The sequence below is a fragment of the Oculina patagonica genome, chromosome 8, assembly GCF_052425735.1.
Source record: "Oculina patagonica isolate OP01 chromosome 8, crgOcupat, whole genome shotgun sequence".
Taxonomy (NCBI): Eukaryota; Metazoa; Cnidaria; class Anthozoa; order Scleractinia; family Oculinidae; genus Oculina; species Oculina patagonica.
In genome coordinates, this window is record NC_135765.1 from 26,136,603 (window position 1) to 26,157,620 (window position 21,018).

Consider the following 21,018-nt stretch of genomic DNA (forward strand, 5'->3'; position numbering starts at 1 on the left):
TTGAAAGACACATGAAAGGATTCCTTTTTACTCTTCTTTAAATATTTCATTTACTGACACAAAGAATCAAAAACGAGTTAAAATATATAAGTGAAAAACGAATAAATACAGCTGCAAGATAGATCTAAATTGATGTTTGCTTTGACTCGAACATCTATCACAGTTATGTATTGCAAAATAATTGCGTCTGGCTTTTTGTCTAGATATTCTTCAAATCTATACGTGCAGGTTTTATTCCGTTCTTGGTCAGATATCAATGATATCTTACAGGAAGAAGGGTACGTACTCGATTCGTGTTTTACATAAACCGATCTTCAACTGAAAGTTTTTTCCCCAGGTAACATTCCTCTCTTCTCGGTAACGGGCTGGTTTTATTCTTGATTCTATTTCACCGATAAACGGGAGTTTTGAACGGATTTTGGCGCACCGAAAACCTCATTCTTCCCATGTTTATGAATATCAATAATTTAAGCAACTTACTATATATGAAATTGATTAAAATGCCATGTGCATGAATTGCAATGTGCTCTTGATTGCTAAATTTTGTAAAAGGCGAAAAATGTCTTTTCAGAGGATCGAAACTAAATCCTAAATTAAATATCGAAAATTAGACATAAGTGAATCATTATATAGGCACGTGAAGAGGGACAAGAGAGCCTTGATCACGCACTGTCTTATACTGAAATAAGGCCAATTACTCTGTATAGTAAACTATCGAAGCTACAAAATAGCTTAGTATATCATAATGGTACGTTATTTACGATATAAATATTATATTACTGTTATTATATTACAGAGCATCTTGTGCCTTTTCCTAAAATGAAGGACATTATTTCACTGACTATAATCCTTATCATGTTGCCATTGTATGTGAGTGGCACCGTTTACTTTGTTGATGGAAAAGACGGCGATGACTCAAATAACGGAGAAAGCATCACTACTGCATTCGCAACTATCGAGCCTTGCATCGACAGAATGAAAAACCCAGGTGACGAGTGCCATATTCGAGGAGGACGCTACCATCAATTGGAACTCCAGATCTCTGATAAAGAAGGTACCCCGTCTCAGCCTATCATCATTCGCGGCTATCAGGACGAGATTCCCATTATCGATGGAACAATTCCGCTCACACCAAAAGCTGGCTGGAAACTTGGAGTTAACGGGATTTACAGCGCTCAAATCGATCAGGACATTTGGCAACTCTTTGTCGACGGTGAAATGATGACCAACTCTCGTTGGCCAAACGCTCTGTGGTCAGACAAAACTGTGTTCTTAAACAAATACTGGGCAAAGTCTGCCAAAAGCTCTACTCGTGGAACAATGGTCGACAACGGCGAACTGGACTTAGCTGGAAGCGGTTTAAACGCGACAGGGGCGATGGTTATTCTTAATATCGGTAGCTTCAATACTTTTACCGCTATCGTCAAGAGCCACACTCCCGGGCAGAACTTCTTCACTTACAATGACTCATTTGGTGAAATCAACTTCAAACCATGGCGAAATCAGTTCTTCTTAGAGGACAAGCTGGAATTCCTTGACAAAGTTGGTGAATGGTTCTACGACAAGAACACGAAAACTGTTTATGTGAAGACGCCAGATGGTGAAAGTCCTGAAGGAAGAATACGTGGCAAGGTAAGCGAGTCTTTGTTTTTACAGATTATTCCGAAAAGAACTGACAAAATAAAAAAAATAGGTCACCAAGGGTGACATGAGTCTAATGCCGTATGGCATAGTGATACAGATTGCGCGGTTTTCGTAAGCCGGTTAAAATTGGTTTGAGGTTTGTGTTCGGGAGTTTAATTTAAAATGCTTATAGCAAGCTAGGGGCATCGTGGATGATTATGGATGAAAACGAAACAGTCATAAATGTTATATGCTTCACAAAATTTAAAGTATGAACAGGAGTTGATGTTACTTCTTCCGTATTGTCCGTAAAAGCAGAAACGATTAAACATTTGGACAAGATTGCGTGACGATTTACAAAAAGCATGTTCATTACAACAAGGGTTGAAGAACTTCACATCGTTTTCTTTCAGATTTTTCACCATTTTGATGATGACTCTTGAAACAGATTTTGCAATAAAAGCACTTGAAATAGTGACTGTTACTCCATTGTACTGTAAGCACTTAGTGACAGATTTTTCTAAAAACGGGTGTAAATGCTCACGTCAATATAATGATGACCTTTTGAACGCTGGAAACTAGGCAATTATTATCGAGCTACCATACACAGGAGCGAAGACTGTTTATCATGATGTACAAATTTCGCGAATCATCACTTCCATATCAATGTAACCATTTTATGATTTTTCTAGCTGTAAGAAGAACTTAAGATCTCTGAGAGTCGTAAAAGCATGAAATTCGATTTCAGTGTATAACGCGTTCCAAACTAAAATGTGGCATTCCAATTTTGATAAATTTAGAGAGAATGACGTAAATACTCTGAAAATTACTCATTTTCACTGGTAAAATTTAAACCTAAGTCGGAAAATGGTTTTTTTGCGTTGCAGAAACTCGAGTTTCTTTTGAAAAAAGTCAAAAACCGGCCTAAAATGATTTGTGCAATTTTCGCGGAAAAGCAAAATTACCACTTTATTTAAAGTAATATTTTCATCATTTGCCCTGAATCCAAATATTACGCTAAAATTAAGAAGAAAGACAACTGTGTTTGCTCGGAAGTACAAAATTCTTCCGAGTGGATTTCTTTATTACAAATAAGTCCTCACTAAAACTTTCAGAAATTCTGAAAACGATCAAGTCCTCACTAAATCTTTCAGAAATTCTGAAAACGAACAAGTCCTCACTAAAATTTTCAGAAATTCTGAAAACGATACAACTCACACTAAAATTTTCAGAAATTCTGAATACGATAAATCTCTCACTAAAACTTTCATAAATTCTGAATACGATAAAGCTCCATACTAAAACTTTCAGAAATTCTGAAAACTATAAAGTCCTCACTTAAACTTTCAGAAATTCTGAATATGATAAAGCTCACACTAAAACTTTCAGAAATTCTGAAAACGATACAGCTCTCAATAAAACTTTCAGAAATTCTGAAAACGATACAGCTCTCACTAAAACTTTCAGAAATTCTGAAAACGATACAGCTCCCACTAAAACTTTCAGAAATTCTGAATATGATAAAGCTCACACTAAAACTCTCAGAAATTCTGAACACAATAAAGCCGTCCCTAAAACAGAACTTTTAGAAATTCTGAACACCCTTAAGCCCTCATTAAAAATATATTAATTCTAAGATAAATTTTGATGACCCTTAAGATCTCAATGTCCCTAATGACCCCAAAAAGAGTTCAAAAATTCTAATCTTTCTAATAATCTAAATCGAAAGTTCAAACATTCTGAGAAATTTTTTTTAAATTCAACCTTCTTTTACTGTATAAAGGAGAATAAGATATCCTGATCTTTCAACAAAACCTACAAGCCTTGTCCCTTTTGACATAGTCCAACTTATTTATATTCTGTGCATAGAACAGTATTTTAAAACAATGAGCTTGTGGCAGCTACATGTGCATGTATTTTACACAGTCATGCATGTCAAAGCATATTCAAAATAAACCTATACATGTGCACATTTAAATTATTATCATTTATTGTAAGGTCACAAACCACTATAATGAAGATGGCATGCTAATCCTCAGTTAACTGAAATCAAGACTATTACCAATACAAGTCTTGAGGAGGTCATCAACCCAGTGTCCAGCTCTTTGGGTCATTCTGTAGACTTTACTTTCCCTTTCCAATAACTCAGCTTCACTTCCTTACTCTTTCAGCCACTGACTTTTCATCTTAATATTCTCCAGATGGACAATGACAGTTTCAATAGGATTTCATGTTGCTGTGGTGGCCTACATATCTAAACCTGAATTAAAAAGGCATGCTGTAGTTATTTGCATGTCACAAATAAAAAAAATAGTAGTAGTTACAAATGACTGGGTTTATTTAGATGTGAACTTAAACTTATTTTTGTTCTAATTCATTTTCATAAAAAAAAAAAGCTTGAGACAGAAATATCATAAGTCATTTATTACACATGAATTCTATTTTGAGCATGGATATACATTTATGCTCAGTAATAACAGAAAAGAAATAAAAATGAAAACTAAAACCATAAGCAAATCATCACTAAGAGCAAAAAACATTGAAAAACCCTAGTGAAAATGCAAATACAAATGAAAATCGCTGAGCCATCTGAGTTTCCATACACAACAGTGTTGACTAAAGGGGCGTTTACACGATAGAGAAAATTGGGTATGGACCCGTCAAAAACTTGGTCTGGACCTGGCCATTTTTGTAGAGAAACAGTCAAATCAAAACGGGGCCTATGGCCTATGGCCCCGTTTTGATTTGACTGTTTCTCTACAAAAATCGTCAGGTCCGGACCAATTTTCTGACGGGTCCATACCCAATTTTCTCTATCGTGTAAACGCACCTTGAAATACATTTTTTTAAATTTATTTAAAATTTGGCCTGTGTACAGCCATCTCGCTCTGCAAACAACAAATTGTGGAACGGACATCTGTGTTATGGCGTTCTTAATTGTGTTCGGCTGTGGGTGATTTTCCCGGAATGTGTGGAAAATGATCTGATTGGCACTTACACAAAAACCATACATAATTTATGCGGGTGATAGCTTGTCGCATTCCAAATTATTTCAGCCTACCGCGAGCATTCAATCTGTACAGCCTTTTGCCTCTCACTTGTTTGTGAAGGGCAAAATTAGACTTGCCACAAGTCGACCTCACGAATTTTCCAGTAAATAAGCGAGCGAAGCGAGCCTTTTAGGGCGCAAAGCAGCTGTAGTTGAGGTAACCCGCCTCGGTGGGGTAACCTGCCTGACCATATAAACTCTCATTTTTACTCGATCGCGTTTACATGATAGGTGGGGTCGGTCCTCCTAGCCGGGGTCGTGTTTTGCAAGGTAAACGCTTCAACGTGAGGTAAACTGCCTACCTAGGGACGACTCATCAGGTTAATCTGAAAGTGCGGTAAATGCAAACTACACAAGATATGGCTGCCTACGGCTTTATCTACGGCTGCAAACCCGGCGAGATTTTCCTATAGCTTCATCTGCCCCAATGTGGAACGGCAGTGCGAAAAGATGCTTGAAGAATTAAAAGTGAAAGTGAAGCATCAAGCGTAGGCCCGAGCGAGTCTCATGCTTCGAATATAAACAACAATGACTTCGACAACTGCTTCGACTTCTAATACTTTGCCTAGTCAAATAATCGGTCGAAAGCACAAGATGAGAGAAATCAACCGTAAATATAAAAGATTACAAAACAAAATGCAATTTCAATGGAAGTCTTTACCAAAATATGTCATTGTATTGCCTTCGATTTTCCCAAAAACGAATTCGGCTCTGAAGTTCAGTTATCCAGCCTATGAAACCACTAAAAGGAACGAGAGAAAATAATATACGAAGTCATTTTGTCTGTTTACGTGCTAACCTCGTGTAAATGTCATCCCAGGATCCCGAGGTGATAAGACTGCATGTAAATGCAAGCTAATTTTCGACCACGGCTTGGCCGGTTTCCTTTACCTACCCGAATTCCCCTCTGAAGTTCAGTTATCGAGTCTATGAAACTACTAAAAGGAACGAGAGAAAATAATATACGAAGTCATTTTGTCTGTTTACGTGCTAACCTTGTGTAAATGTCATACCGGGATCCCGAGGTGATAAGACTGCATGTAAATGCGAGCTAATTTTCTACCACGGCTGGGCCGGTTTCCTTTACCTACCCGGGGTCCCCCACCTCCATGTAAACAGGCCCTAAATGTGCCACATAGTCTTTCGTTAGTGCTGTTTGTTTTGGCTCATTTCGATTTGAAAATGTTTGGTTTGGAAGGACAAGCTCTGGAATTTATCCGTGAAGGCAAATGATTACTTAGATTAAATAATCGTGATACCGCGATGTATTGTATGAATGACACTATCTTTGTCTGGTTTGCCTGGCTTCGCCAAAATTTTTTGTAGCTTTACTTCGAGAACGAAAAAGGTTGGTTTTAGAGATTTTTTGCTGTAAACATTTTGCTCCTTGGATTTTATCAATCTAGTGCTTTGTGTTTGAGCTCGATGATTTTTTCTCTCCCTTGTTTGTTGTGTTATATTTGGAACCGCATGATTCAAATCCAGTCAACCAGACACACAGATTTATGTAAAATTTAAATTAATGACGATTTAAATTTATGGACGCCATAACACAGACTTTCCCTTCGCGATTTTTTGGAGCGGAGTGGGGCAACTGTACACAGACTAAGAGTCTTTATAAAGAAACATTTACATGCACATGTAGCCATGGCATGTTCAGTACTGTCATCCAGCAGAAAAGGGCTTATGTTCAGGGGGAGGGGAGGAGCTTATAACCAGATATATATTTTTGTTTTCTGGTAGTTGGGCCTACATGTACATGTATAACCAGGGGGGCATACTGTACATAAAAAACCCATAAGTAAGAACCTACTCCACGTTAGCCTAAGCAGATTCTTATCTAAATGGCAATTAACACAAATTTGGGCTATTCAGGTTATTGTTTTCTAAAAAAAAATTACATTGATGCATATAGAACTTTTAGTGGTATTCGGAAATTTGCATACCACATACTGGTAATTGCTTACGGTATGTAAATACTGTATAAAGCTCTTATCATTCAGAATATGACATTGCAGTGTATATACAACTGTACATGCAAAGTAATGCTTTGTCCAAAATTAGTTCCAAAATGCATGTTTCCAAATTTGACGCTTAATAGGTTATTATAAAAATGGTGTCTTATTTGCAATTGTTAGCCTAACAGGCTCTTATACAGTGTATGTTAGGTTCTTATTCACAGGTTTTTACTGTATAGCCAGAATTTTACAGTATGAGCTCATACCAAAGGCAGACAATCCTCTGTGTTTGAGGTCGCGTGACATGGACATCACTCATAGGCATCATTATTTGTGAACTTTTGTGATTTTATGAGGTTTTTATTCCTTGCTAGCCATCACCACCCCCAACAAAAGCACATAAGAGAAAGAGACAGTCTCTTTCTCTTACTTATGTTGGGGGCGGTGACAGCTAGCGAGGAAAACCTCATAAAAACACAAAAGTTCACAAAACGATAAAAGGTAAGTGAACTATATTTATCTGGCTTACAGCAGATCAACGTTTGTGATTGAAAGATGCAAAATTCAGTATTTTATGGAGCATTTCTTAGAATGACTCAAGCCGAGATCGATCAAGTACAGTGAACGTGTGAGATCAAATAAATGTAGCGGGTACTGTGATGCTTTGATAATGCACGTTACGCGGCCTCAAATACAGAGGATTGTCTGCGTGCCTGTGCTCATACATGTACATTGCCTCTTACTCAATACAACAATCTATATCTCTGAATCGGTGAATTCCAACAAAGCTAATCGATATTTAAAAATCAATAAACTAGTTCAAGAGTTCAATGAATTTAAAAGCTTGAATACACATAGACATCAACTGATAACATTGCATGCTTATCGATCTCTCTGTCCTTTCGGTTGATACCTGTCGTTTCGTCAACAAGTACCGTGTAGTTTCGCAAAAGGGCCGTTTCAAGGAGCATTAGGTAACACTAGGGCGATTTCAAAATATCTGGCAAATTCATATGTGCCGAAAGCCTTGCCGAAAGCTAAAGGAACGAGGAATTAGAGATTACAGGCACTTATAGGTTGGCGAAAAGACCAGTAACAAAAAATACATTTTCTACTCACCTATATGCATTGTGATTAAGAAGAGACTTCTATCCTTCATATTTTCGAAAACTTAAGCATGTACACTGAGCAATAGATACGTAATTCCTTCGCCATAATTGCAGAAATCTTTGCCATCCGTAACTTTGATCCGCCCCCTAAAAAACGGTCATTCTTGAGTCTGCAGTTGAATTCTCCAGCGGATTTCTCTGGCTTAACCAATCATGGTACTCTAATCCTCCCACGTGACTATTGAATTCGTTGAATCGTTTCGTTTTCGACCCGCTCGATTTGAATTATGCTGCTCGTTCAACACGGTTTGTTTACAAAACTGTAAAGCGTTTCTTATAGTATTAATCACGTTTAGGATAACAGATCATGCTTTATAAATCTTGTGTGAAATGGAAATAGTGAACAGAAGCTTGGGATTCTTGGAGCCGATCAAAGTCCTTGTGCTTTGAAGTGTCAGTAGAACACCGTGCAACATGTACACCATGTCAGTCTTGGTCGTTTACAAAGTGTTTTGGTGAGTAGAGCTTTTATATGTACATCTTCTTAAAACCAACCAGAGCTTTAAGCTTAGGTTTAGTCTTTCACGTAACTGGCGGCAGAGGCAATCATTTCATTCACACAAACTACATTGCTCAAATATTCGACCATTGTATTATCCGCCATTTTGTCGCACAAATAGTCGGAACGATTGCAGAAATTTGAGAATACCCCACCACTTCATTTACATGCGTCGGAACGCTTTGAGAACGAGGTATAACTCAATAGGCACTTTTCCCGAGGAGCGATTGCAGAATAGGGAAGATATCTGTTTACAGACATTGCCTTTGTTTTTTAAATGTCCAACAAGTTGAACAAAAGAACTCTTTGTTTCGCTAGTCAATAGTTTTCTTGTTGGCACATAAATAACATTATTATACATTAGAATTACTTTGAAACATGTGATTGGTCGAGAGCAATCAGTCAATATACAGTAACATGTGAACTTGACATGATAACCCAATATCTGCAGCATTTCCAAGCCCCTCATCCCTGCAATGTTAGCGCTGTCAAACTTTTGAAAGTATGACTGAGCGAATCGCCTGCGTTTCCAATGAGGAATTGAAAGTTTTGATCGAGAACAAAGATTCTAAAAACACTAAAGAAAACAGCAAAAACAAGTGTAAAAAATCTGAATGGTTATTTGAGGGAGAAGAACCTGGAGGAACCACATTATGTTAGTGCTTATTTTGAATTAAAGCCATTTTGCATCAGATAAAAGTCTTTGTTTGCAAATTGTTTGAAAACGTACAATAAAACAATTATTGAATTTGGTTTTTCGCATGATATCATGAATTAACACAGATCTCGGTTTTGATAATTCACAAATATCATATCATGCTCAACCTCATCCAATAAATTGCTTACCGGTAATACATGTAGGTGATGACAACAATATCTTTGCTATACCCCGCCTCTTCATTTACATGTGTAGGATGTGTGATGTGTAATAATAAGCTGTTGCGGAAAGAAATATTTACCAGCCTACAGATAAAAATAATTTGATGTAATTTCGGTTTAAGAGCACTGTTTTGGTCAAGAATTTATACATTTTATGCCGTAAACTTCAAAATAAATTTAATTTTAGAACACATGCAAAGACTTATCCCCAGCAAGCTGTGATAGCCCAGGCATAACGGTTTACACTGTACATGGCAAAAGGCTATCCCGCATAAGAGGGTGCCCTGGGCAAGCAGGCCGACTGCCCCGGTAAGCGTTAGGTGGGTTTCCTGTCTAGCATGTAAATGCTTCAATGGATTTTTTACAGAAAGTTTTGAAAAGTTGGCTCGCCTACATGTATGGTAGCTCTTTTAGCTTGACACCCGACTTCGATGCAAACAGGCCCTAATAATTCTTTAATACTACATGTTAAGGTCATTGCTCCGAAATTAAACTGAACATAGATTTTTAACCAAACTTCGCCTACTGGTTTATTACTTCAAGGGAACTAAAATTTTGAAATAAAAAAGGGGGGTCACCAGATTCGTTTAGGAGCAGGACAACCATGTATATTTCATATAATTCCTTTATAATTCCTCTGCGAGTACTGGCAAAGTACACTTTTTCAGCGATAATTTATTTTTCAAACACATGAATTGATCTGTTTTCATTTTACAGAAAGAATTTGATCGCTACACCCAAAATATGACAATTTACTTCTCTCGCGGACTAAGCCGCATAGAAAAAAGCCGCCATGTTGTTGATGTGCTCGCGCGCGCGCTAGTTACACGCAAAATTCTGCGCAGTAAGGATGCGCAATGCAAAACAGGGCAATGACCTTAATTACCTAAAGCTACATGTAAATGTGGAATTCATTTGCTTTTTATATTTTTTCAGGTTAAAGTAACACAAGAAAACACAGAAAAAGTACAAACAACAGTTTTATATGACTGCAGCAGTTTTGCATCTATTCAGAAAACAGCAAGGAGCTAAGTCTGATTTTAAACAACTATAAATTCATACATGTATGCCAATCAAAGGTATCAGTTTAGGCATGTTAGAATTGAACCTGGGGCATTTGTGACAGTGTTATTCTCGTAATATATGACTTGTAAAAAAAACTTTCTAACAAGTCTCCATTTCAATATCTGTGAGTATGCCTAGAGTGTACAAAGCCTTCAGGCCTATAAAAATTCTGAGTTTGTCTCTAGTCAGTGATTCCATACTATTTTTACAAAGCACTTGGGGATTCTGGATCATTTCAAGATATGTAAAAACCTGCAAGTAAGAACCTAAAATTTAAAAACAGGTTCTTACTTTCTAAAGTTGATTAAAAATATGTTTGCTTTTGGGAAAAATAAGTTAAGGTAGGACAAGGCTTTACTGTACATGTATACAATGTCATGTTGTGATGGATTAGTGCTTCATTTTTAAAGAAACACTTGTCAGGTATGCAAATTTAATACACAAATAATAGGAAGAATATCACCCTTAAATTAATATTCTATAAGCAACAATGAAATTTAACCTACTAGAACCTAAATAGCTTAAATTTGTGTTCACTACCATTTATGTAAGAACCTGTTTAGGCTAACCTGGAAAAACCTAGGTTCTTACTCACAGTTTTTTACTGTATTCCTAGGATTTTCTTTTTTGGTTGAGAAGCAGGGAATGGACTTTTAGAACTTCTAAGCCAGAGAGAACAATAGTAGATTGTGGAAGCTCAACATGAAATTTTGAATTTGGAATCTGCCATTCACATTTCTTTCATGAAATTTGGCAATAAAATTCATGGTAACATAAAGTGATCCCCCATTTGAATGAATATTTTCATACATGTTATACAGGTCATGTACAAACTGTAGATAAACAAACTCCATTTGATGTTAAAATATGCAGTGATATTTGTTTCGTGAAGCAAACAATCTTTTCTAAGTGAAGTTTGAAGAAAAATGTGCCCTCTTATGAAAGGCTGATGTCCAAGATTACAGTAATATCAGTGCATGTTGCAACTCAAAAAATGGTTTTATACCTACAGTGTATATTTGGTCAAGGAAACATTATTTATTAGGGATAGTCAGGGAGTTTTGTGAGCTAATGTCTGTTCATCTTTTGGGTTTATTTACCAGTACATTGTACATGCATTTCACAGTTTACGTAGTAATATTATTACCTGTAGCTAGGACACTAGGTTACAATACATGCAATTCTCCAGCACTAAAACAGCCTGTTTGCAGGCTTCCTTGTAGAAATAAAATAATGTACATGTATAGGCCAAAAGGGTGAAGGAATAGAGCTGAGCATGGTCTCGGGGGAAAGATTATTTGTCCTATACTGAAGAATTCTGGTTATAAGCCCCTTTGCCTAAAAGCTTCCTTGTTATAGACCCAACCTGGAACTTCCAGAAAGGAAAGAATAAATCCGGCTATAAGGCTAAGGATACAAGCCCCCAGTGACAGTACTGAACAGAGCTAAATGTTGCTTTATTTTCACTTTATGACTTCAAAACATAACTCATGAACTTTGTCGTGGATCATTTGAAATGTTACAAAAAAACTATATTTTTATTTCACCTAATCACCCAGAAACATAAGCCTCGCAATTTGTAAGCCCACCCAAGACTCCTTACGAATTGAGTATGCCCAGGGCTTACAACCAGAATTTTACAGTACCTTATTAGGAAGCCTGTCCATAGACTACATGTACAATATAGGTGGCATTTTGTTAAATGTGTGCAGCAAAAATAAAAACTTTTGAAATGTTATTTATGTGCCTATAGAAATCATTGCTTACAATGGGTTATCCGACTTCTACAAGCCTGTTCTTTTATTTGAAGGGTTGGGTTGAGGTGAATATTATTTATCTTTTTTAAATTATAGAGTGTTTGTTCTATTGCATGTACATGTAGATCTCCTCCTGGCTTCACAAAATTTAAATTTAATTTTGGGGGCAACAGAATTTTTGAATTTTTTTTAGGTCCTCAAGGGTGTCAGAAATTCTGTAACAGAATGTACATGTATGAATTTTTTAGTCAGCTATTGAGGAGTGTTACAAATTCTCAAAGCTAAAGTTTTTTTTTCAGAATTTCTGAATTTTTTAGTGAGCTCTTCAGGAGTGTTAAAAATTCTGAAAGCTTAAAATTTTTTCAGAAATTCTGAATTTTTCAGTGAGCTTTTGAGGAGTGTCAAACATTCTGAAAGTTTAAGTCTTTTTCAGAATTTCTGATTTTTTAATTTGGTGAGGTCTTAAGGAGTCAAAAAATTCAGAATTTCTGAATTTTTTAGTGAGCTCTTGAGGAGAGTCAAAAATTTTGAAGGCCTAAGTATTTTTCAGAATTTCTGAAAATTTTTAGTGAGCTCTTGAGGGGTGTCAAAAATTCTCAAAAAGTTATTGAGGTCTTGAGAGGTACAAAAGGTAACGTGGCGATTTGTCGGAATAGGGAAAAAGTTATGTCTTAAAACCCTGTACTTGACGGAATGACAATTTTCCTCAGTGCAATAAGGCCATATCGTTCGGAATAACAAATTATTTCAGCAGGTTATGGTAACTTTGAGCGGAATTTTTCCAAATTGGAACGCCACATTTTAGTTTGGAACGCGTTGTATGGCAAAGGCCGGGACAGTGTAATACTGCAAAGCGGCCAAACAAACGCATTTTGATTTAGTCGCGTAACTTGATTTACATTTATCCATGTACATCTTTTATTTTTGAAGGTTTTTGTTTGCACTGTAAAGAAAAAATTGGTCAAAATTCGAATGACTTAAATACAAAATACGAGGTAAAGTTTTCTATTTTTTAAAACAAAATAAATATTTGGTCGCATTGTGTAAATAAACGCGAGTCGCCGTCGAAATATTTTTTCTCAAAGACGTCTTGCTTTTTAAGCAAGACGAAAACACAAGTGCTTAACTGAACTGAAAACGAAGATTTATTTTCACAAAAAGCTTACAAATGTCTTAACTGGAAAATTATTACGTCCTGTTCAAGTGTTGAATAATCGTGACTTGAGAAAGAACTTTTAATTATGCGTGGGAACACGTGTCGCTGATTGGCTGTTTTTAATTGAAACTAATCGTGCGTGTCCGTACGGAGTCCGTTCTTGCAGCTGATCATTGTTTTCTACATTACAGCGAACGATTATCGATCCCGAACCATTCCCTTGGGATTGCTAACAGCTTTTTTCATATAACAAAGAGTCTAATGCGCATGCGCAAAGCGCACGCAAGCATTAGACTCAAAAATTATATGAAGCCTCTGGATTCGTAAACGTAAATGTGCATGGGTAGTCTTTCTTGGTATTTATTGGCAGATGATGTGGGCGTTTCTCAACTAAGCAATAGGGTTATAGCAAGATTTGTCGATTTCAATCGAATTAATAACGAACACTTCTGTTTGGAATTGCAGGACCGTAGCCAGAAAAAAATTGTGACTGACCGTGGATAAATTCTCTTCCTATGTTCTTACTTTCCCTATTCAAAATAATAATAAAAAAAACTAAAAAAAAAACTAAGGGAAGTACCTCGGTTTGCCGTCTACAGCCTAAATTGGTAAAGAATATAAATTGCTCGCCACTGAAAAATTTGGCACGACATTTTGCCAAATACCTTCCAATAACTGAATGAAGGAAGCAAGTAATGCAAGAAGAAATGAACGATGAGTGCTCGAATGAATGGACGAATAAATGAATGAAGGAATGAGTGAGTGAGTAAGGGGGTGAATGAAAGAATTAATAAACGCCTGTCAACAGTGGTAAAAGTAATTGGGACACTAATTAAAAAAAATAACAACTGGAAACTTTAAGTATAAATATTATTTTAACAGGGCAAAAAGGCACTGAAAAGTTACAAGTTGTATTAAAGTAAGCTCATAAGTATCAAAGCTTGGTAAAATTTATAATTTGAAAGCTGTTGTAAAATTTTTATCCTGGTAGGTACAGACATACGCTTTCAACATTTCCAACTGTCAGTATCTGCATTTCAAGCAGATGGAGTTCTTTGGAACCACCATTAAAGTACCGCGACCACGCAGACGGGAAGTGATAGATGGTCTCTCCTTTCATTCGATCAATTTTAACTTCCCTTCTTACTCCAAGCGCATGCTGGGTGTGACTGACCCTGCACAGTGGACAGTGATCCATGCGAACCGCAAGAACAGCTTCCAGTTAATAAACAGCACGTTTTATGGAACCGATGGCGCTGCACTTCAATACAGCGGTACTGGAGTGCTGCTACAGAACAACCTGTTTGAGTACAATGATTGGTCTGTGGCAAACATGCAAAGGCCCAATGGCGGATTAGGGACTGTCATATCAAGCGGCGAAAACGACCGGTTTATTCGAAATACTTTGCGTTTCAACGGGGCCCTTGATGGATACCGCCCCAGTAAGCGTAACCCAACTGTCGAGCTCAACCACATTCACCATCAATGCTGGGGAGTTTTATTGCACGACGGAGCAGGCATCCAGTTCCAAAGAGGTGCACAGACAAATGGTGTTTTGCAAAACAACTGGGTTCACTCTAGCCCCAAGTTTGGCCTCCGCTTCGACTCCGAGAAGCCCCCTGAGGTTGGACAGAACGGCACCATAAAGAAGAACGTGGTGTGGAAATGTGGCGGAATCATGGTCAAAGGAGAGTTCCACACAGTGCTCAACAATTTTGCCTTCGACAGAAGGAATGAGAAGAGTGGAGATAAAAGAGCCGAAGGGTGCACTTTGTGTGTTCTTAAGCGCTTTCGCGAAGAGCCCATTGATATGAACATGGAATCGGTGGTTCTGAGGAACGCGGCCGATGTTGCGAATGGTGGCAAGATTAAAGGTGTAACATATCGTCTGCCTGGACGCCTCGTGGATTTTAACATAGAGGGCGATGTACGCAAAGAAGTGGTGGACGCGGAAAATTTGGATTTTCGCCCCCGTAAAGACTCCAAATACAACGAGGATAAAGTTGGACCGTACCTTTACGATCCTAGCAGTAAATACTATTGGATTCCTGGAAGACAGCTTTACAAAACCAGCACTCCTGTCCCCCCAGATGGTAGTACCACGATTAAGGTGAAATACATTAAAACTTGTTTGTTTCCACGTCGTGTTAATGTTAAAAACTTTTAAGGTTAAGGGTAGAGGTAAGAGGGAATTTTAATTATTTAAGGGGATGTCATAACGTTAATAGAAAACAGATTAACTCAAGGGAGATCATCGTGGGAGGAAACACATAAAATAATTTAAATAATGTTAAAAATGAAAATTGTTAACGCTATGGCGGCACAAATGAAAAGCGTTAAGCCTCCAGATATATGCAAATGTGAAAAAACGTACTCGCATTAAACATCCCCTCCTCCTAACCCTTCGCCTGTGTACCAAGTCCCACTAAGTTACTAACCTTACAACCTTCACTATTTTCTCTTAAAGTCTGAAAGAGACGCTGTTATGTGGTTAAACGCCTTCGGTGCCTCGACTCATCACGTGTACTTTGGTACGAACAAGGCGAAAGTTGCCGAAGCAACACCGAAGTCACCCGAGTACGGTGCGAAGATCACCAGCAATGGTAACGTGCATTACCTTTCAGAAAGTCTCCAACCAGGTTTTACTTACTACTGGCGGGTGGATGCTGAAGTAGACGACAAAATCATTTACAAAGGAGACGTTTGGTCATTCCAAACAGAGTAAGACAACAGGGAAAACAAATGGAAACGCTGACAAGTTATTTGACAATCAAAGTTATGAGGTCAATTATAATGTCTTCCTTTGGGGAAGTGGAAATGATTTTTGGAGATTGAAATAGATCATCGCTTGAAATGTAAACGTATTCTTTGTGTTTACCGTTTACAGATTCAATTGTTAACAGTTTCTTCAATTTCTCAACCATTAGACCATCTCCAAAGTTGCTTTTTGCTTCTGTTTCAAAACTAGCCTAGATATACAACTTCCAATCAAAAATGAATTTTACTCTTACCGTAATGATTCGTTTTAGCGCCCGGGGCGCTTATTTACTATTGGCCCTTCAAGGAAGGGCGCTTATTCGAGACAGGGCGATTATTCGGGACAGGGCGCTTATTTAATTTTTTGAGAAACAACCAAATGTTCAAAACAAAATTTTAATAAATATTAAAATAACTAATAATAACAAATACTCAGTTCAGTTATTTTTAAAAGAATTGTTCATTATAGCAGTGAATATATGCAAGTACGATACGGTGAATGTTCATGAGTTTAGTATTCGATGTCGATGACTTCAGTAGTGGCAGTAATCCACAATAAGGGAGGGGCGCTTATAAGAATGAGGCCGCTTATTAGAATTGGGGGGCTTATTGGAATAGGGGCGCTTATTGACAAAAACACATTCGAAGGGGGGGCGCTTATTGGAAGTAGGGCGTTAAATCGGATCATTACGGTAACTGCATATCTAAAAAAGGCCAAAAATGCTCCTATGAACGGTTTCGCACCAGCACTGCTTTTTAATATTGATCTATTACGACTATCGATAGAGCTGGGTAAACTTTTTCTTTTACTACCCAGGTCACTATTTCCATATGCGTGATAAAGCGAGAGCTATGTCCACCGACTCTATGAAAATTTAAATAAGTTCAAATCTGAGCATTTGAGATTAAAATGTCGTGTCTCCCTTCAACTCAGTGACAATTCTTCTAAGTAATATTCCTTTTCCTCTTTCTTTTTCCGAATTTAGCATAAGCCGATCGATTAATAATAATTTAACCTACAGAGCAATAGAAAAGAGCAAGAGAATGTGCTTTATATTTTCTTGAAAAGAGATGCAATGCGATAGAGATACGACTTCTGTTCGCTACTCTTCGCAAGTGTTATAATGCCGCTATGCCATCTCATGTTGCGGAATATATAGGAAACAGTTTAGGACGTATTACAAACTTTTAGAGTTCCAGTGTTGTGCCTTTAAAACTCTATATACATCCCAAAAGACCTAATAAGCTTAGAAGGTTAGCTTGATCTTAAACTGGATGTCCAAAGAACACGAATTCATCTAATGTATTGTATATTAACGATAAGTTTATGGCTATTTAGACGCGCATTTGCCTGTACGAGGGCCCTGTGCTTGCGATCTCGTCAAATACCGTAGAATTCCGGTTATAAGCCCCTCCCACCCGCTTATAAGCTCCTCTGGGTATAGGTCCATCTACCTCGAAAAAAACATACATCCGGTTATACGCCCCCCCCCCCCCTCTCCCCACGGATATAAGCCCCCGGCCCTCTGGTGAATGACAGTATTGAACAGGGATACATGTTGCTTTATTATGGCTTTTTAACTTAAACGTATTTAAATTAACACTGCCGTGGCTCTTTTCGAAACGTTTTGTTTCATTCCGCTTATGAGTCCCCCCGGATATAAGCCTCTCTGTTTATAAGCCCACCCAAAACCCCTTACGGAGTTGTATAAGCACAGGGCTTACGGTATCACTGGGAACAGCTAGAGTTCTTGACGGGGTGAGCAAATGAATGGTTTGACAAACAGTGAATTTCACTGCGATGCGTTATTGAGCGAGGAGATAACTCGCTTGACCACTGTCTTGTCAGCCAGAACTCGATACACTGTGTCAGAGGTACAGGAGACTTGTTCCTTCGCCTTACTCAGTGAAAACGCCGCAGAAAAAAAAAAAAGGAAAAAAACAGGATAACACTTTGGATCTCAGCAAAACTTGTCTATTGCAATGTATAATTAGCCTGCGTTGCAGACGAACAAAACCCCGGTTATATCCGTCTGCGAATTAGAGCACAAAAGCTTGTTCCGGCCCCCCGCGTGTTACCAGGGATTTCTATAATAACCTTTGATTGGCTCTTGAATAGGGCCGTTCTTTCATGCGCCGTGATTGGTCGAATGGATCTCGTAACACCATAATTTCGCTTTTGATGAATAACAGATACAAAATAAACTTGGTGGCGATCACGGCAGATCGGTAAGAATTAGCGTTTGAAGCGGTAAAAAAGCAGCCGGTTCGCACAAACCTGATAAAAAAAGAAAACAACAAAAACGTCAAGAAGCAAACACAACTGACAAGCAAAAAGGTTGTGGAAGAAATGTTAAATAATCTACATTTCGATACATTTGTCTTGTGGTGAAAGAATGTCACACAACGCACATCCGTCATCCGTGATGAAAAGCCACACACCTTGCAACACAATAAACAGCCGAACCCGGCATTACAAATGCAGAATGCAAGGACAGTCGACATCTTCACGGAAAATTTAGGACCAGAGCGAATATTTCGAGAGCTCTACAAATATCTTACAAATATGAATGTTCCAAGACATACCGCAATATTAATTACATATGACAAATTTAAAACAGAGGTGTCAAAATATACAAACGGAAAGCCGTGACTTTGACCTCTACACATTTGCTATTAATAAATAAAGCGACAGTCTCTCAACTTAAAACGCCTCCAAATAATACAGCTGACAACATATAGTGCCCTTTCTAAACGAGTGAAAAGCGAAATAAATCGGATGACCAATTCCATCGAACGGCAAATGTACAAATTATATGACAAAAACGTTTTACTGTAATTGACCTAACTGGTATCTGGTATTCATCGAACGCGTAACTATGGTTTCACAACATCCACTTGACCAATTGCGGCGCACGAAAGAACGGCCCTATTCAAAAGCCAATCAGAGGTTATTATAGAAATCCCTGGTAACACGCGGGGGGCCGGAACAAGCTTTTGTGCTCTAAACCGCAGACGGATATAACCGGGGTTTTGTTCGTCTGCAACGCAGGCTATGTATAATAAACCTCGTTGTACTTCACACTTAGGTAAGCATCAAGGAGATCGATCGATCCGCACTATATATCGTCCTAGTAAATACAGTTGTCTTTCACTTTTGATTTCTACTGTAAAGGAGATATATTCTTCATGAATGAAAGTTAGCTTTTCGTGTGAAAGGTTCATTGTTTTTCTAGAATACAATATTTTCATTGGTTGAGTTGTCATTGAAAATCCAGTTTAACGTTTGTACGTTTACCTTGAGAATATAAAGCGGGAATAAAAGGTTTCTTTATTGAAATGAAAAGTCTATTATACCCATGAATAGGTCGACCCATTAGTCCATTTGCTAACCATAGCAGGTGTTCTTTTGAAATCTTTCCTTAAAGTACATATAACTTTTCGTGTCAAAATGTACTGCTTACAGATTTCGCGTTTGAGTTCGGTAAACGTTCATAAAGTAAAAATATTAGACGGCTCAATTGGCGTCGAGCTTTCAGGGTCCTTTAAAAAGGTGGGTAGTTGAGCACTTATGCTCCCTGTAATGTAAAAAAAAAGGATTTTAACATAGCTAGAAGAGCCGCGCAATCCAACTCAATATACGTGAGCGTGATCCAATAGTGCTCGCTGATAGCGTGAGCAAATCGCTTCGCGAGACATTTTTTCTCACGTGCGAGTTTTTGGCGCGGGTTTAAATTTAAATTTCCACCGGCAATGTTATAAAACAATTGGTTCATGGTTTTAGCTGTGCACTATCGAGTTATGGTGCACTTGGGAACTGTCGAGAGCAATCAATGCAAGAAGCTAGAGTTGCTTCCAGCTATCGCCTCAGGCAACTCTTACGCTTCTTTTGTGCTCTCCAATCTTCCCTCGTGCATTCTTAACTCGATAGTGCACGCTAAAGCATGAACCAGTTGTAACATGCACATTAAATAAGGAGATTCACTAACAAAATAGACATATAGACATATAAGTTAAACCATGCAATTTGTTCCCTCTTTTTTTTTTAAAAATGACTTTATGAAGGATTTCCTTTTTCATAAACATCTGAACACCTTAATTACGTACGTATAAATTCATAACCCACCGAGTGCGGGGGGGGGGGGAGGGGGTACCCCAAGGTTTCCGTTCAATTAATGCGCAGCGTTAATATTTTACACTGAGTAAAAGAGTCCTTTGCTACATTTTGTTTACATTTTTTGTTAGCTGTGACGTCATTTGACGTCATTGAAGCCGCCATATTGGATCCGCCATCTTGGATTTAACTATTTTCTTATAAAGTTAAAAAAATTACGGAAATTGATACAAAATCAAACCGGAATACTGAACGTAAAACCAGAAGAAAAAAAAAAAAGAATTTTGTTTTAAAAAAAACGATTTTGGCAAAATCTGTTATAATTACCACAGCCATAGTAACGTCAAGAACACATAGTTGACACACCAAATATTCAGGAACAGGAAGTGAACAGCTAATAAAATTTTCAGCATTAAAAAGAAAATGCACATTTCAAAATTACGAAAACCTCAAGGTCCCCAATATGTTCCAGTTTGGGCATCTCTGGCTTAAGCCAAGACTAGATTCGTAGACTAAAGTGTGATCCATGATTGACAGTTGCTGGTTGGGTTGCAACGAAACGCTGACTCCAGTGTTTTTTCGGAATCCCTGCCTGTTTTACCTGTTTCTGAGTTTCTGATGTAATAACTCAAACCTCTAGATACAATATGGTAACTGAAACTAAAGGCGGCTAAGAACGATCAGAATAAGCAACATATTATTAATCTCTGAATCGCTTCTCGACGAAAAGTAAAGTAAGTAAAATGGCTTCTTGACGCGTTTATGCGAAGTCGAACATAAAACTTTTGTTCTCACAGCTAGAAAGTGGTTAACTTGTAAATGGAAAGTTAATTGGTCGAGAAAGGTTACATGGCTGTATTTTGCGGTGTTCTGAAAGGTCTAGCGCCACAAAGAAACATTTTCTAAAAGAGACATCTAAGGTATTCAGGAATATTTTCCTTCTAGAATTTTATGATGAGACGTGCGATCGGTTTGAAGGTTTATATTAGGAG

At 37.7% G+C, this 21,018-nt stretch overlaps 1 protein-coding gene and 1 long non-coding RNA gene across 3 annotated transcripts in view; one reads left to right on the forward strand and one right to left on the reverse strand.

The window, feature by feature from the left end:
* The first annotated feature begins 225 nt into the window (after positions 1-225).
* The window catches only part of LOC144663701 (uncharacterized), a 37,459-nt gene continuing 16,666 nt past the window's right edge, over positions 226-21,018 (forward strand). The window contains exons 1-4 of one of the 2 annotated variants that reach the window (XM_078524737.1): positions 226-278; positions 797-1,632; positions 14,147-15,265; positions 15,623-16,008. In XM_078524737.1, coding sequence (XP_078380863.1) covers positions 257-278; positions 797-1,632; positions 14,147-15,265; positions 15,623-15,880 — 2,235 coding nt within the window. In that variant the 5' untranslated portion in view covers positions 226-256 and the 3' untranslated portion in view covers positions 15,881-16,008. Of the gene's footprint in view, positions 279-796; positions 1,633-14,146; positions 15,266-15,622; positions 16,009-21,018 lie in introns of those variants that run through there. The other variant, XM_078524735.1, reaches the window with a different exon arrangement.
* On the reverse strand, positions 2,664-7,900 carry LOC144663799 (uncharacterized). The gene is made up of 2 exons (XR_013572667.1): positions 7,750-7,900; positions 2,664-3,883 (listed from the first exon to the last, which is right to left on the reverse strand). It is a non-coding gene; the product is annotated as an uncharacterized LOC144663799 (long non-coding RNA).